Source organism: Barbatula barbatula (genome assembly GCF_947034865.1).
Source record: "Barbatula barbatula genome assembly, chromosome: 16".
NCBI lineage: Eukaryota > Metazoa > Chordata > Actinopteri > Cypriniformes > Nemacheilidae > Barbatula > Barbatula barbatula.
The window spans coordinates 22,470,294-22,488,676 of record NC_136779.1 but is presented as its reverse complement, the minus strand read 5'-3'; the positions used below and the strand labels follow the sequence as shown (position 1 = coordinate 22,488,676).

Sequence of the window (18,383 nt, the reverse complement as noted above, 5' to 3'; positions counted from 1 at the left end):
TGTGTGTGGAGACGCGTGTGGGTTTGGGGCTCGGCTGTGATCTCCTGCAGGTTCTCGATTTCACTTTATTGGTCAATTGTTTTCTTGTTTGAACAATTTAGTTACGTTTGTGCTTATTGTGTTATACACAAATTTGCACTTAAGGTAATATGTATTGTGTTTGAGGGAGATTTGGGTAATTTTACTGGAAAAAATGAAGGATTTATAGATTTATTGTGTAGTGAAATGAAGCAGTTGAGTTGTGTTTTATGGACGAGAGGAGACAGCGGTTTATTATTGTATTGTATGTATTAAACATATATTTGTTGACAGGTTTATGTATTGTGATCATTTTACTACTGAAAAAGTACCTAAATAACCGAGCATCTCCTCTCGCTGCGATCATGGATGGAGATTTTAATAGCTGCTTTCATGTCACATCATTCATGTCCTTACAAAGAGAAAAGTGTTGAAGTGAGGCTATGGTACAGTTATATTGTGTGTTTGATGATAATTCTAGACGACAGGTTATTTGTTCAGTTAAGATTCATTCATGTAACCATATAAATGCTTCACACATACATGAACTAAACCAGTCAAACATTCTGACACACTTGACTGAATCTGTTTCTCGTGTTCGTAGAGGTACATTACATTAACTTCTCTTTATATTTCACATTTACTGTAAAAACGCTGTAGCAGAGAGTGAATGAAGTCAAGCATCATTTGGTCGGCTGTGCTGTAATGATGGAGGACATGACATTATTTACTTTTACCCCACAGAGACTCGAAAAGCTCAAATAGCAGCAGTTTGTCATTTTGAGCCTCTTACTGTGAAGCTTTTTAGTGTCATTTCAGTGTTTTTGTATGAGATCTCTTTGCAATCGCATGTCTGATGGCGTTTCTCTGTGTGCTTCTTGTGGAATAAATCACCAAGAGTACAGTACATTGTTTTGACAAATATCAACTTTTGTCTCGGGGAACCAATCTTTTATATGATCGCAGTTTAAAATGAAAGAATTGTACTGTTTTTTTCAATAAGAAAACAGGAATAGTGTAATTTTGCAGGAAAAACTATTGTTTTACTAAATATTTCAGACGCACCAACTGCCAGAAAATGTCTGTTTTTACAGGACCTTTAAAAAATAAGTTCTGTTTGTTTTACAGTACATAAATACATTTAGATTAAAGGCATTATTTTCATGACTACTGCATTTTCCTTGGTTGCAAAATAAGTGAATTATGGCCTTTGGCAATTTGTAACTAATTTGTATGAATTCCTACAATGTCATACGTTTTGGTCTGATCTATTTTCACCTGTGATTATTAGGTTTAGGCTTATTGTAAGGGTAAGGGGAGGTGCTTTAATATAGCTTTCTTCTAGATGTACATCTTTTTATGATTCACTCAGATTCACATGGAATAGTCAAGTATTAGTGAATGCCTGTGAGATCAGGCTGGTATTACAATATTTGTAATGTACTGCAGTCATCTGTTTAATGTGATCCAAATCGTTTTCTTCCAGCATTTTGCAATTTTGCATCTTTGCAATAAAGGCTTTAAACAAATACATTTTGAGCAAACAGTAGAAACATTAGATAAAAAGCAAGAAAAGAAATAATAGAAAAATGATAAAACGCACGCTTTTATTGCTCCTTTTTGTGACCCTGTACCACAAAACCAGTCGTAAGGGTCAACTTTTCAAAACTCATCTGCATCAAGCTGAATAAATAAGCGTCCTATTGATGTGTGGTTTGCTAGGATTGGACAATATGTGGCCGTGATACAACGATTTAAAAATCTAGAATCTGAGGGTGCAAAAAATTTGAAAAACGCCTACAAAACATATTTATGGAACATGATCTTTACTTGATATCCTAATGTAATCAGACTGATAAATAATTTTAGCAATAACATACGTGTCCAAACCATTGAGCCCACCAGAAATCTAACAAGGATCAGAATGTGAGTCTGAAAACGATATGAGGTTAAACTGAGACAATAATATCACAATACAGAAAGATTCATTATATTTATTTATACATTAGATATTTGACTTTTCACTGTATAGCGACCTGCACCAGCACCTTTATTACACAGCAGAAGTCAAATGTCTCGTCTCTGAGAACGCAGAAAGGTTCTGGTGTGTGAGAACAATTGCTCTTTTATTTCAAAGAGTTGTGCATCACAGCGTTCAGACAGAACGTCTCCTCCCTGCCGTAGGCGTCCAGTCTCTCCAGTCTTTGTTCTGCGCGCAGGCGACAGATAAAGTGAGACATGAGCTACAGAAAGATCCACAGAACTTCACCTGGGTCTGTCTGTCTGTGTGTGTGTGTGTGTGTGTGTGTGTGTGTGTGTGTTCATCTCTCACCGTCTGTCTGTCTGTGTGTGTGTGTGTGTTCATCTCTCACCGTCTGTCTGTGTGTGTGTGTGTGTGTGTGTGTTCATCTCTCACCGTCTGTCTGTCTGTCTGTGTGTGTGTGTGTTCATCTCTCACCGTCTGTCTGTCTGTCTGTGTGTGTGTGTGTGTGTGTGTGTGTGTGTTCATCTCTCACCGTCTGTCTGTCTGTGTGTGTTCATCTCTCACCGTCTGTGTGTGTGTGTGTGTTCATCTCTCAACGTGTGTGTGTGTGTTCATCTCTCACCGTCTGTGTGTGTGTGTGTGTGTGTGTTCATCTCTCACCGTCTGTCTGTGTGTGTGTTCATCTCTCACCGTCTGTGTGTGTGTGTGTGTGTTCATCTCTCAACGTGTGTGTGTGTGTTCATCTCTCACCGTCTGTGTGTGTGTGTGTGTGTTCATCTCTCACCGTCTGTGTGTGTGTGTGTGTTCATCTCTCAACGTGTGTGTGTGTGTTCATCTCTCACCGTCTGTGTGTGTGTGTGTGTGTTCATCTCTCAACGTCTGTGTGTGTGTGTGTGTTCATCTCTCACCGTCTGTGTGTGTGTGTGTGTTCATCTCTCAACGTCTGTGTGTGTGTGTGTGTGTTCATCTCTCACCATCTGTGTGTGTGTGTGTGTGTGTGTGTGTGTGTGTTCATCTCTCACGTCTGTGTGTGTGTGTGTGTGTGTGTGTGTTCATCTCTCACCGTCTGTCTGTGTGTGTGTGTGTGTGTGTTCATCTCTTACCGTCTGTCTGTCTGTGTGTGTGTGTGTTCATCTCTCACTGTCTGTCTGTCTGTGTGTGTGTGTGTGTGTGTGTGTTCATCTCTCACCGTCTGTCTGTCTGTCTGTGTGTGTGTGTGTGTGTGTGTTCATCTCTCACCGTCTGTCTGTGTGTGTGTGTGTGTGTGTGTGTGTGTGTGTGTTCATCTCTTACCGTCTGTCTGTCTGTGTGTGTGTGTGTTCATCTCTCACCGTCTGTCTGTGTGTGTGTGTGTGTGTGTTCATCTCTCACCGTCTGTCTGTCTGTCTGTCTGTGTGTGTGTGTGTTCATCTCTCACCGTCTGTCTGTCTGTGTGTGTGTGTGTTCATCTCTCAACGTCTGTGTGTGTGTGTGTGTTCATCCAGTCGTGTTTCCCTATAGACCTCGGCTGAATAGAACAAACTCATCCTGGCGTCAGGACAGAGAGAGTTTGGGGTTAGTGTGTGAACGGCTGGAGATTGTTCTTGCTGTGTGCTGTGCTCAGAGGTTCTTGTAAGGGTCTACAGTAATGAGGGTTGTGAGGAACGGCTTTAAAGTCGTTTGATTGTGTAGTTTGTGAAAATTTTGTCGCATTTGCAGGCTGCATATGTCATCAAACCGGGTGCATTTCAGTCAACTGAACATTACATTCGCAAGTCAAACAAATAATCAGACAATTTACGCTTAACTAAGAATAATGATTAAATTTGGTCAATATTATGAAATATGACGTATGCAGTCTACAAATGTGACCTCCAGAGGATGCAGCCTTCCGGTTGAGATTCGGCCCCAGGGAAGTCTGGGTTTTAAGAAATACAACGAACCAACAGAAGAGTTACAAACTCAGTCGAGCAGTTGATGACAAATAAAAATGCAACAAATAAAGCGGCCAAGATGTCATATACTCATATTGATCTGTGTCATATCTACTGAGACATGGGGAGAGGCTTTTTTTACTTGAGCCAGTACGTAACCGCCTAGTAACCACCCAGCAACGTCTGCCAACCCCACAAAACACATTACATCGGTTTGTACTGCAACCAATAGGTATACTGATAGTTGACTCGATCAGTTCTTGTAGAATAGTTTTCATTTGTTTTCTTTAAAGCATACTCTTTAAGTGAACTTATCATTTTATAGTTTGATATTGACGTTCTTGAGGTATTAATGTTTATTCTTGAAATACAACGTTCTCTATCCATGTGTTCTTATACTTGAGAATTCGTGAGATGGTGTGCTAGATGCTTTTAGTCAAGCCGAATCCACCACAGAGCATTTCTGTTTGTTTTCTCATCCGTCTCTTAGGGAATAAATCCCTGGACAGCGGCATCGCTGAGATGGAGGAACTCCCTGTTCCCCAGAACATCAAAATCAGCAACATCACGTGTGACTCCTTTAAGATCTGCTGGGACATGGACCCAAAGGCCAGAGAGCGGATCACACACTACTTCATCGACCTTAACAAAAAAGAAAACAAGAACGCCAACAAATTCAAACACAAGGTGTGTGTGTGTGTGTCTGTAACCGAGCTCTTCACGTTAAATCCTGTGCTTTCAGATCTGGTCTAGTTCATCCAGGAATATTGTACTGTCCTCAACATGTTTGTAAGGGAAGCTTGTTTGCCCACAGGTTTAATGGTTTAAACAACAATTACAGCATCATATCAACATCCACAATAATGTAATATTCTGCTTGCAAATAAACATAATGAGCACAGCGATATTACGCTAGCACAATGTGGCTAATGCAATATAAAATTGTCAATAATTATCTTAAACCGGAACAATTCACATTTCTGTAAGTATAATGAACATCTGTGTAAATCAGGTATATACTCTTGAGCGATGCTGTTGCAATGTTAAATATTACAGAAATATATGGCGATTACAGAGAGCCACCGTTAACCATTAAGGAATTACACTGAAAAACAATTAAGTGTATTATCAATTAAACACAACATTTAGAACTTGTAATAATTCTGTCATCATGTATTTACCTTAATGTGGTTGTGAAACTGTATTTAACTCTTTCATCTGTGGAACGTCTCATTGGTTTTGTGATCATGTGGTTCAATGTTTTTGGGTTATCGGCGGTCTTCACAATCATTTTCTTTCGTATTCTAAAGAAGACATAAAGTCAAACAGGTCTGACATGAGGACGAGTCAATCTTCATCTTTGGGTGAACTATGAATTTAAGATGACTGAGGCAGTTTTCCTTCATCCACTATCTGTTCTCTTCAGGATGTTCCCACTAAACTGGTAGCGAAAGCGGTTCCTCTGCCCATGACAGTGAGAGGACACTGGTTCCTCAGTCCACGCACTGAATACTCTGTTGCTGTCCAGACCGCATCCAAACAGGGCGACGGAGACTACGCCGTGTCCGAATGGAGCGAGATCAATGAATTCTGTACAGCAGGTCAGATGCGTTTTGATGCTTTCTTATTCCAGACATTAAAACCTTAAAGTGAACGAAGCAATAGTCTAGATCAGGGGTCTCCAACCTTTTTGTAAGCGAGGGATACCAAAATATCTAAAATCCTCTAGAGGGCTACTTGTTGATAACATACTTTCAAACTTTAAACATGCGATGCCTTATCTTTACGCTCACAGAACCAAATTCAGTTTTCTTTCAGATATAAAAGCTTATAACACTTGCTAATAAAAACCTTTCATGACGGTGTAGCACTTGGCTGATCAATATAGTCAAAGATTTGTCAGCTGTCTTGAGCATTATTGGTGAGCCCTGTGTTTAGCGGGCACCTTACAGAGTTCATGCGGGCTACCAGGTGCCCACGGGCACCACGTTGGAGACCACTGGTCTAGATTTTCTGTAACAGTGGAAGGCACTATTGTTGGCTGATATGGACTCATATGATCGCCTCGCTCTCTTTTTTTGTGCTCACAGATTATTCTACTGTTCATCTGACGCAGTTGCTGGAGAAGGCTGAAGTCATCGCCGGGAGAATGCTGCGCTTCTCCGTCTTCTACAGAAATCAGCACCAAGAGTACTTTGACCATGCCAGGTGTGTACTGATGTAATCTAAGGACTAAGTAGGCTTAGTTTTCTTAAAGTCGAACACACACAAAGCATTCTTCATTTGACTTTAGCTGGCAGGTGTTTCACGCATTGCAATACGTCTCCTGACCTACAGGGGTTCGTAAGGAACAGTCAAGCATGTCTATAATAATAATAAATAAGCAGATAAAATAACAACTGCAAATAAGACAAAACTTGCTGAGTCAATGCTTACCCGGGTGCTTCCTCTAGAGGTCACACCGCATACGCCATCGAGGCTCATTATTTCAGAAAAGCAACCATTATATTTCAAGGTAAGAATGAAACTTCATAGATTAGACTTAGTCTTAAGAGAAATAAATGTAAATGTGATAATGTTTTTTTACTGAAATGTGAGACCCTTGTGCGTATGCGCATATGCGGTGGACAAATGTGACCTCTAGAGGACACACCTGAAATCCTGGCCAGGACGTGTCTGGGACAAATGGCACGTATGGTCACCTCAAATTTATTCTCAATTCTCTTGTCATTTTTCACCTACATTCAGATCTAAAGCCAAGTTTCTGCATTCTGTCTTCTTTTATGATGTGTTGTAGTTTTTCCATAGTAGAAAGACAGACATACTTTATTACACAATTGAAGTAAAGCAAGTAGACAGAATGTCATTTCTGTGATGAATTTCATAAACTGCATGAATTGAATGAATACATTGCCCAAATGTTTCAGATGAAAACATCCCAAATGGTACTTCACAATTTAAAACAATCATATTTCTTCTCATCTCTGACTATATTAGCCCATCCTTTATTCTAGCTGAATGACATTATGTGTGTATTTAGCTATATTTATTTAAAATCACAGTTTTGTAAGAGTCTGTTGTCGTATAGCTCTTAGATGACGAAAAGCAAATATGTGCTAGTACAGTAACTGCAGTCATTTTCTTCTTATGAACACAATACTTTTATTTTATGAAAGCAGCCTTCCGCCATTATGTCTAGAGAATAAAAGACACAATTTATTATGTTAACGTGAATGCGCCTTACTCACGAGTTTTATTAAATCTGCTTTCCCCAGAATAAAATATCATTCATTTAAAGGCACCTTGGAATGAAATTAAATCCATTAGAGACGGATCGTTGCAGTGCGGGAAGAGCGTCTTTCATATCACGTACCTAAAGCGCTTCATCTTTCAATCTATAGCATACACAGTATTCATCCCCCTGTCTCCACACAAGCCACTAGACTCTGTCTCGCATCAAAGCCTATGCATGCTGTATTAACCCCAAACTGAATGATATCTGAATTATAAATGCTAGTTGTATGTTGTAATTCTTTATTATAATTCAGTTCAGATGTTTCATCCGTTGATTTTAACTGAGTCTGAGTTGTGAGACTGTGTCAGTTCAGAAAGCATCTGACAGACTGAATCACAGGGAAGTTCAGTCCCGCACGACTCTCTTCTCTAAAGACAGAGAGGGATGAGAGCATTTAGCACAACTGTGGTGAATAAAGGTCGATGAAAAAGATGTCGAGTGACTTTCAGGACAAAAAAGAATAGAATTAATGTCCTCCAGGTCCATTTTTGCAACATTAGGTTTCAATGTTAAGCGCCTCTAGTGGTCGTAAACAATAATGAATGAATGACAATTGTCACTAATCAAAATGCAAGTTGATTTTTATAAAGTGTGTGTTTTTTTGACACGGTCCCTTACGCATTTTTTTTATTTACCATTAATATCCTGCTAAAAACGAACTTAAATTACAACGCTGAGATTTTTAAGAGGCTTTTTTTTAACTGAGTTTGATCTAATCTGTGAATTACAGCTTCAGAGTTATCTGTTATTTACGGTGATGTTTGTTTGTTTGTAACAGGGAGGCCCAGAACAACAAGATGTTGCCGTCAGTGAAGGACAACAGCGGCAGTCACGGTTCACCCATCAGCGGCAAGCTGGAGGGAATCTTCTTCAGCTGTAACACCGAGTTCAACACAGGCAAACCTCCACAGGACTCACCGTACGGCCGCTTCCGATTCCAGGTGCCAGCCGAAGCGCTCTTCAACCGCAACACAAACCTTTACTTCGCTGACTTCTACTGCATGTACACCGCCTATCACTACGTGATCTTGGCGATCGCTCCGAAGGGCTCTCCGGGCGACGAATTCTGCAAGCAGCGCCTGCCGGAACTGGACATCACCAGCAACCGCTTCCTGACGTGCACGGAGGACGAAGACGGGCAGCTGGCGTTCCACCACGCTCAGGATGTCATCCTGGAGGTCATCTCCACCGACCCCGTGGATCTGAGCCTGGGCACGGTAGCCGAGATCAGCGGTCAACAGGTCATGAGTCTTTCCACAGTCAACGCCAAGAAAGACCCCAGCTGCAAGACCTGCAACATCAGCGTGGGACGTTAACCTTTCCGCCACCACAGACGCGTCGCCGTTCCTCTTTACCCAGAATGCTTTTCACAGCATGTGTCTTTTGACGAAACGCTCCTTTCTTTTACTAGCGTATCGCTCCTGACCTCAGTCGGGCTGGATATGTCCATCACACTACTGTCAATCAAACTGCTTTTTTAACCCTATTGGCTGTCGAACCCCTAACATATCCCCTCCCATTAGGAAGCAGCATCGTAACAGTTATACAACCAAAGTTATTCCGATTTAACACAAATGACGTCACAGCGATTTCACGAGGCATTATGAATGTCGGCGGATTGTAGCATGACTGCGGCTTTTAAAGAAACCCACCGACATTACCACACGACTGTTCTTCTGCAGTGCTTCACGTTATTTATTCCAACGCATCCAGTATACTGTGATTTACCATATAACAAACGTGACGTGTAGATAGAAAAATATTTATTTTTTAACCAGTGAATAGAAAACATGGACAGAACCAGAAGTGCACGATACAGAAGACTGGGGGGGGGGGGGGTTGATAGAAAAGAACGGAGAGAGAGATATTTACTCTATAAACCAATGTAGAACTTACGTGCACTATATAGCTAACATTCAAAAGCTACATTTGTCATTGTGGATGTACAGCAAATAAAGTGTTGAGACACAGAACAACCACACCTGATTGTAGCACAATTCAACAGTTTACACTGGTTGGCATGCAAAGACACTACACAGAGAGATTGTAATAGTTCATTGCAGTAGAAAGAAAACCATCGACTGAGAGAAGCAGAATTGCACTTCGAGCGCATTTATCCGCTTCTTATCAACATTTCTCCTGCTAGATGGGCTTCAGTATTGTTTTCAACAGTGTTCAAGTGTTCATTTTAACTGCCTTCATGTCACTGTTTGTTTGTGAGAGCAACTTTAAACTCAACAGATAATATTCTTCTCGTTTAGGATACAAAAATACAGTCTTTAGCTTTCTTCATATCTTTGATAGAATACAGATTAGTGTTCCGTGTATATTTCAGACCGACGCAATAAAAGCTGCAAACTGTCACCTTTTTTGCTAATAATAAATGAGTAAAAAAAATCTCTTTGCCTTTCTATGATTCAACAGTACGTTTATAATAATGATTTCTACGTTCAGAGATGGCGAAAGAGAGGCAAAAGTTACAGATAGCAGCTTTAACTTGCGTTCGGTTCTACATTGCGTACAAAGGCGGTTGCTGTATTTATACGTTTGGGAAAGCACAGAAACTTGCATACGATGGATTAAGTGCTCGGAGTTGAATTCTGTTGAGAGCCTGGCATTATTTGGTGGTCTCTGAGAATCACGGACCCTCAGTAGTGTGCATGCTGTCGCCGCGTTCATAATTCGAATCATAAACTAGCATCACACATGAGCGAGAAACTGTGAAAATTGCATATGATTAAGACTTTGGTTAAAAAAATCTCCTCCAAAAATAAAGTGTCATATTTCATAAACATAGCTGAATACTCTATATTTCCTCTTGCCCTTTAAAATACAAGTGATGTTTATATCCATCTGTACACTGCACAGAAATTGAACACTGTGTTTACATGATAATAGCCGTCAGAAAGACTTCGTAAATAACATTAAAGTGCATTTCAGCATCGTTATGGCACAAATATGTCAAATGAACGACTCCGTTTGGTCCGAACGTGAAGATGAATACAGAAAGGCAGAGAAGGACTCTATGTGGTCTCCTGTTTGCTGAGCAACACCTCCAGTAAGCGTAATTTGGCTTTCAGACTTTTGTACTCCTGGTATTCCTCCGCCATGGGCATTCGGTCATCTTTTTGTGCGCTTCTTCATTGTTTCGGCGAAGGGGGAAACACATAAAAACACATAAGTTAACCCTTGAGTTGCCTTAATGAAACGGTTTTGTACATCAACAAATAGCAGATAAATGGAAATGTTCTTATTTTGAGATACTGTGTACAGAAACATGTCTTTATTTCCTGCTGGAGTTATTTTGTGTAGTTTTGGTTAGATGTGTGTTATGCTAACTATGCTGAACTCTTTTGAATCTTTATTTTCCTGTTTCCTTTCTGTCTATCACGAAATCCTATTAAAATGTGTTAATGCATCAGTGTAAAGCATCAGTGTTTTACCTTCCCATCTGTCTGAAGAACTGCTCCTCAAACTCATGGATGGCTTTACGCCGTCTCTTCTTCTCAGCTCGGGTCTCACGCAAACACTCCAGCAACTCAGACCTGCAATTCGTGACAAAAACGTTTCAGTTTTTCAGTTCTTTCTAAATTTACCTAAAAGGAAAAGTAAAATGTATTAGAATGCAATAGGATGTAACATTTGTAATGAAGAGTTTGATTTCAGTAAATAATATTTTAGTTTGTTTCTTAGAGATGAAGTAACATGCTATTCCTTTTATTGGCCATTCTCCCGGAAAAGCCCGCCCACGCATCATCCACCGAGGGAAAAAGCACAACCACATGTTAGCGTGAGAGAAAGAGCACGCCCACATGTTAGCGTGAGAGAAAGAGCACGCCCACATGTTACCGTGAGAGAAAGAGCACGTCCACATGCTAGCGTGAGAGAAAGAGCACGTCCACATGTTAGCGTGAGAGAAAGAGCACGTCCACATGCTAGCGTGAGAGAAAGAGCACGTCCACATGCTAGCGTGAGAGAAAGAGCACGTCCACATGTTAGCGTGAGAGAAAGAGCAAGCCCACATGTTAGCGTGAGAGAAAGAACACGTCCACATGTTAGCGTGAGAGAAAGAGCACGCCCACATGCTAGCGTGAGAGAAAGAACACGCCCACATGTTAGCGTGAGAGAAAGAGCACGCCCACATGTTAGCGTGAGAGAAAGAGCACGCCCACATGTTACCATGAGAGAAAGAGCACGCCCACATGTTAGCGTGAGAGAAAGAGCACGCCCACATGCTAGCGTGAGAGAAAGAACACGTCCACATGTTAGCGTGAGAGAAAGAGCACGCCCACATGTTAGCGTGAGAGAAAGAGCACGCCCACATGTTACCGTGAGAGAAAGAGCACGCCCACATGTTAGCGTGAGAGAAAGAGCACGCCCACATGTTAGCGTGAGAGAAAGAGCACGCCCACATGTTAGCGTGAGAGAAAGAGCACGCCCACATGCTAGCCGGCACATACGTGCATAATGTTAACAACAGGGATAATGCGATGAGGTTATGTTATTGTGTGCTCGTGCTCTGTTCTGTCTCCCCTGCCACCTCCAGCAGCTCGTCTTTTTCCGGAAATAATCGTTTGGCTGTATCACTCTTTTATAAATTTGATCAAACTAAAGACTCTTCGAAGATACAACGTATGCAATACTACTGTATAGGTACTCAAGATTGATATGAGCGTGTTACCCAATCTTTAAACAAAGCAATCATATGGCTTTAGATTTTGAATTTTCAGTCCTTATATTTATATTATTTCTGATCTCAACCGACCCTTGAACTGAATATAACTGAATATTTCATTGTTTTTAAACAAATACATTCTAAGGATAACTGAGGGTTTATGTACCTGGAGGCCTCGTGTAGGTTGGACATGGTTACGGTGGAATGCCTTACGGTCTTGATCTCGTCCAGAGGGGACACGAATGCTGTGTCACTGTCTCCCTCCTCCCCCCCACAGCACGTCTTATCTGGGAAACACACAGGCGGAGGGGTGTACCGCACCGAGTCTTCATCTGAGCCCTCCTCTTCTTCCTGTCAAACATTGACAACGCTCACAATTCATACATTTGCACAATGATAATGATTATTAAATACTCAGAAACTTGGATTTACAGGTACTTATATTTCTGAAGTAACAGGTAAAGTAACACATTGTCATATAAATTTACACATTTAGATTTAAGTTCCTTTTTTGAAAAGTAAAGCAAGTTGCATCTTATTTTCATTTGTCTTGCTGAATTCAAAGGAATATAGTTCACCTGTGTGTGCGCGGGAACAGATGCTAAAATATGATTAAATGTGTTTCGCTGTTCTAATAATTACACACAATATATAACACATGTCCATTATCCATCTGTTATTATAAATTAGTAGAAATAGATTCTTTTCATTATGATGCGTAGAGAAAATACCTCCACAAATCACCTGCAGTAGCAATTACAAACAGAGATGGCGACAAAGAGGCCATTCTTACGGACAGCCACTTTAAAGTCCCAGGAACCGGAAATCGTTTTAACTTCCGTATTCTGACACATTTCCGAGTGAAAAGGAATTTCAAAGGAGAAAATGAGTGGCTTTGGTTCGAGTTTTCCCTGCGAACTGATTATGTGTAAAAACAGCTGTTGCTTGATTTTGAAATGTAGCTGACAGCTGACCTGACAGTTGAAGGGGAGGAGTTAATGGATGCTCCGCCCAAGTCGTCTAACTTACGTCATTTCAAATAGATAGGCATTACAGGGCATTACATTTAAATTTATGCATTTGGCAGACGCTTTTATCCAAAGCGACTTACATGGCATTATCCTATACATTTTACATAGGTATCTGCAATCCCGTGTGACCTGACACACATTGATAAGCTATTTACTATAAACGCTGCAATATTTCATAAAAAAAGAGAATTGTAATTTTTTATTTTACTGGGACTTTAAATGTAAAATAAATCCTCGAAAAGCACAAAGTCTTAGTTTGTTTATTTAAAAAAAACTTGGATTATTAATTTCTTATTTTATCCAGAATTTGTTTTAATATTGCAGTTTAGTTTTGTTATTTGACATAAAACATATTTTTATTTTAGAAAGAAATGTGCAGCATTTGTGAAATACTAAAAGTTATGCCTTTCTGATTTGTCTCAACTCGTTTTGTCAGAATAATTCTTGAATGAATCAAATCGTAGAGATCAGTTCGGTGGATCGAGTGAATGGTTACATCCCTACTAGTTTTTGGACAGTAAATGGTAATAAGTGGACGGTCTGGTATCAGTTGATATAAAGGACACTTACTATGGTGGTGATGGTGGGTGTGGCACACAGAAGATGCTTCACCATCTGGTATCTGTCGTAGAGTGGTTTCACAAGATTTCTTTCTTGTTTTGTACCCTGCGGCCACATACACAAAGCCTTTTTGTTCAGATATTACGGACATAATTTGAATCAAAACTCAATCAGCTGGAAGGTTTCAATATGAAAATCCTCTTACAGGTCGACCGTGTAAGCTCTCAAAATACAGCAGACATTTCTGCAGCGTGATCTTCTCCAGAGCCATCTGTCTTTGGGTCATCTCCTGCGGACGGAAGAGTGTGTGTCAGATTCAATCTCAAAGGACGTCCAGCAGAGCACAGACGGCGGTCTCTTACCTTCATGTTGTCCGGCAGGCCGAGGGACTGACGTTTCTCACGCAGTCGTTTCAGGAGCGTCTCCACCGTCTCCTCCAGAGAGGGATCGTGCTGCTGCTCTGACGGATCCTGATGGCCGTTGGTGTATCTGCAGATGCCGGTGGTCTCGCTGTCGTCTTGTCTGTGTGTTTCCTCAAATGATTGTTTCAGCTTTAAATCTGAGAGGAGGGTTAGATAAACCCACTGAGTGAATATTGTTTTGAGCCATGATCAGGATAAAAAACTGAAAGTTCTCTCATAATTGACTCATCCTCATGCCATTAAAAGTTATTTTTTACGTTTGTCGCTTTATATGCAAAACACAGAAGCTCCAAAAGCACATTTATCCATCACTGAAAGAATCTATAACTGTAAATCCCATCGGTTTCTCATGATGAAATACTCTTGAGACACACAAGAACCTTAAACGTCTCAAAGTTATCAAAAACCTCTTCAGGTTACGTTAAAAGAACATTGATTCATCGTCATTGCTTAATGTTCTGAAAACGTTATTTATATGTTGGTATAGAAATGTAATTCTTACCTTGCTAGTGGAATATTTTAAACATTCAGAAACATTGTTTGTCAAACTTAATAGGAATGTTAGCAATACGTTCTTATAACATGTAACAATAGCGTTCTCGGTAAGTGCTCTTATTGGTTAACATTTACAAGCTTGAAATGTCAAAGGTTCTTGGCAAATATATATATATCAGTATGAAAGGGAGGGTTTATCCAAAAATGAACATGACTTAATTACTGTCTATTTTTAATAAAACATAATTCAGTAACACGCAATATAATCATAATAAACATAATTGTGTTCTCTCCTTTGCATAAAGAATAGTTTTAACATGATAGGAATGAATTATTTTTGCCTATTATTGCTTTTTCTGTTAAAATTGTCATAACCGTAACGCGTACGGATTTGAATGAGCGCACTATATGTTGTAATGTAGACTCTTGTACAGAATATTCATGTTTAATCAAAATGAAGAAATTGTGGAAAAAATGCCCATGACTGATATTCTCATTCTTTGTAATGTTTTTAAAGTCCTGTTTACACACACGCAAAGATATTTACATTAATGTTTGGTTTTATTTAGAGAAACACATCTACCAGTACTTTTAAAAGGTTAACCGATAACTTTGTATTTATCTAGTTAAAAGCTTGATATTATTTTGCTGTGTACAGAACTTTTTTTATTCTCATCACCGATACAGGTCGTGTTGCATATTTAAACATTTTTACATGTGTCATTTTTTATAAAAATATACTCCAGGACTGTCGTATTATGTATGATTCGTCATTACTTGCTTAGACATCATGGCTTCACTTCTTTTAGTAAAACATGCTGTGGGATTAACATGGTTACAGTACTGAGAACTATTTTTAAACCGTCAATAAAAGTTTTGAAATTAATGCTTTTAAATTTGCCTGTTACTGAATTAAAAGAAAAGTGTTTTTTCTAGAAAATCGTGTTTTACATCTTGCAACCAAGATTTTGTGAGAATCACTTTGTCTACTTTTATTGTCTACTTTGTCTGTTTAACCAAAGTAATTTGTCATAAATTGAAAGAATACACATTACACAGAAACATAAGTCTCTCTTACCTTTGAGTTGCTTGCGAGATCTGGCCAATTCACTCATGAGCTTGAAAATCTCTGGATTGGCTGATTTGTCATTATGTGAAGGCTGTGAGAAAGAAATGTGAGCTGTAACTGCTGATCTGAGATCAGTCTATAACCTTTTCTCCTAATCTCCTAACACATAGTCTCATAGGACATAAGATTCATTACCTCTCTTCACCAGCAGAGGGGGCGGCACGCTTTATATCACACTACACTGAATCATCAGGACAGAAGCATCAATTCAAAACCCGAATTCTCACCTTATAGTTCATCTCTTGCTCAAAGCGCTCCTCAAACCTTCTTACTTTCCTCTTGAGTGTCTGAATGTGTTTGCTGAGGAGTGAGATGGAGGTCACATCACCTCCAGCAGATTCTGTTCTCACAAGCCCACGAGCCCTAAACACACATACACAGTCACATAAACACTTACTCATACATACATACATGTGCTGTACACAACAACAGTCCACTTTGACATTCAGAACAGGTGATCGACTGATATCTGGTAGAGGATTGTGTCAGTAACGCACAAACTGTCTAATAAAGTAAATGGATGAAACGCATTGTAAGTCGCTTTGGATAAAAGTGTAAATGTCAATTGTGATGTACATCATTTCTTGACATATTTGGATTGTGATCCCAAATGAAAAATCAAAAGTTGAGATCTTTTTAATATCTCTAATACTTCTCCTAGACATCCTTGAGATTAAATGGAGAGGCCTGTGTCTCTGGCATCTCAGATGTTTCTCCTGAGAGTCAGATGCAGAAATGATGAGCATTCTGAAACTGGTGTAGAACGTTCATAATGACATAACAAACTACAAGTAGGTCAGTGTGTCACTAGCAGTTTGTGAATGAGGTTCAGTAAGGGAAGAGATCTGAGAGAGTCGTGTGTGTGTGTTCGTACATGATGAGATGCTGTGTGCAGGGTGGAGACGGGGCAGATTCAGGGTCCGTGTTGAAGCGTTGACTGTGACTGAAGCTGGAGCAGCGAGGGGAGGGCAGGGGGCTGTTGTCGTCTGTGATGTGCTGGATGAGTCTGCTGGGACCTGGCCTCTGCTGGAGATCACTGCTACACTCACCATCCGCCAGTCTGACATCTACACACACACACAGAAAGATGAAAGCAACACGTCTTTATAGAACACAAACATTTTCACTTCAATAAACCTGGTGTTGCTAAAATAAAACAAACTATAGCTGTTAATGCAGAACTCACTGACGTGACACTTGTTTGCTGTTGTTAGGGTGTTGCTATGTGGTTGCTTGGGATGTTTAATTTTTTCAAATCAATTACCCTTCACTAGTCACCAAAAGTAATAGTGACCACTGATCCTTTCCAAAGGGCAAATGTCACAATGACCAAACTGAATGATGCTGCTTTACTGTCAAACATTCATTTCAATATTTTCTAGAACGTTCCATTTGCATCTGCTGTGTTTTCATGGCATTCTGCATGTACTAAAATTACTATCAGAGGAAAGTAAGGTCACAAAACAGTTTTTGCTTTAGTGCCCGCATGAGAAAATAAAGATGAAGCTTTATCCCTTTTTTATTTTGCACATTCATGACTTTTGTCAAATTTCAAGTGCAACTCCTGTGGTAAGACACGCATGTGTTTATTAAGCTCAAGTTAATTTGGAGCTTATGTCATTAACTGTGATATTATTGTGTTGATATATCGGTTTATTGCAAATAATCATCAACTACAAATTTTCACATTTAAAAAAATGTTTTTCCAATGGTCACCGTAAGATTTAGAAGTGTCTGTAACACAGGGAAGGAGGGATGAAGCGATGATGGGTGATTTACGTCTGGAAGACAAAAAACATCAAATGTGAAGTGTGAAAATCTTGTGAAGTGTTGGACGACTCAATTTTAGTAACTGTTATGGTCTCAGCTGGTCACATGTGGTTTAAGCTGGTGAGGAAGCAGCACATGACCAGCAAACCAGCATCCAAACCTACCTAACCCAGCATAGGCCTACGCTGCTTTTTTCAACAAGGAACTAAAATATTTTTAAATTGTGTTATTTATTTTTAAGACATCACGGGAACACTTTACATGCGTATGCAAACATATCTCAAATGAAAGTTTGCTTGTAACGGCGAAGCAATGAGGTGTAATATAAAGAGTGTTTAAAGGGAACACACACATCTGTACTCTCATGGCAAATCAATAAAGAGTTTGGTTCCAAAATGAGATACAAAGTTTTTATTATGTTGTAATGTTTTTATTGTTTTAGTTTCAGATATTATGGCTTACAAACCAACTGCAGTTTGATTGAAATGAATTGGAATGCAAAATAAAAAACACGGAGTTATCTCATTCTGGAAGCAAAGTCTTCAAATGCACCATATAGCTCATGTCAGGTTCCTCTGCTCGGACCTCACGGGACGTGACTACAGTCAACCCCACAGCATGAAATCAGATCTCTGGTAGTATTCCCTCTAAATATACGAAACGATGCATTTGTAAATTTGAAGTGATGTCAAATGAAAAGGAAACGCGTCTATCGTCACGCATGTGTTCGAGCGTCCGCCGCCTGCGATCTCTCCATCTCTCCATCATCCCCGTGCGTTATTAATAGATCCAACATGAAGCCAACTGAGTCACACGTGCCCAAAAACAAGAGCCATCTTCTCCACATCGAGCTATGAGCGAACACGCCATCCAAAGCTAAAACACATTCGTTCAGCATCACTCACGAGTCGCGCGTCTTACCCAAACGGCTTCTCTCCTCTCCGACGCCGTTGCACGAAGGATGCTGGCTCTCCTCTTTGAAGCCCAGGGCGGGCGGACTGTCTTCTGGAGATGTGTCTGAAGATGGGCTGGTGTCTCCTTCCAGAGCCTGGAGCTTCAACAGGGAGCTCTGCAGGCAAAAGCAGAACAT

At 40.0% G+C, this 18,383-nt stretch overlaps 2 protein-coding genes across 2 annotated transcripts in view; one reads left to right on the top strand and one right to left on the bottom strand.

Annotated features, from left to right (window-relative positions):
* The window catches only part of phyhiplb (phytanoyl-CoA 2-hydroxylase interacting protein-like b), a 23,575-nt gene extending 12,947 nt beyond the window's left edge, over positions 1–10,628 (top strand). Inside the window, exons 2-5 of the mRNA XM_079475964.1 lie at positions 4,406–4,602; positions 5,342–5,516; positions 6,006–6,123; positions 7,989–10,628. Of these exons, the coding sequence (XP_079332090.1) occupies positions 4,406–4,602; positions 5,342–5,516; positions 6,006–6,123; positions 7,989–8,526 (1,028 nt within the window). The 3' untranslated portion in view covers positions 8,527–10,628. The remainder of the gene's footprint in view (positions 1–4,405; positions 4,603–5,341; positions 5,517–6,005; positions 6,124–7,988) is intronic.
* Positions 8,958–18,383, bottom strand: fam13c (family with sequence similarity 13 member C; the record flags this gene model as incomplete). The annotated part of the gene is made up of 10 exons (XM_079475965.1): positions 8,958–10,348; positions 10,654–10,755; positions 12,052–12,236; positions 13,487–13,582; positions 13,683–13,766; positions 13,840–14,036; positions 15,473–15,554; positions 15,751–15,886; positions 16,398–16,590; positions 18,215–18,383. 10 exons carry the CDS (start codon positions 18,381–18,383, stop codon positions 10,234–10,236), a joined length of 1,359 nt encoding a protein of 452 aa, XP_079332091.1. The 3' UTR covers positions 8,958–10,233.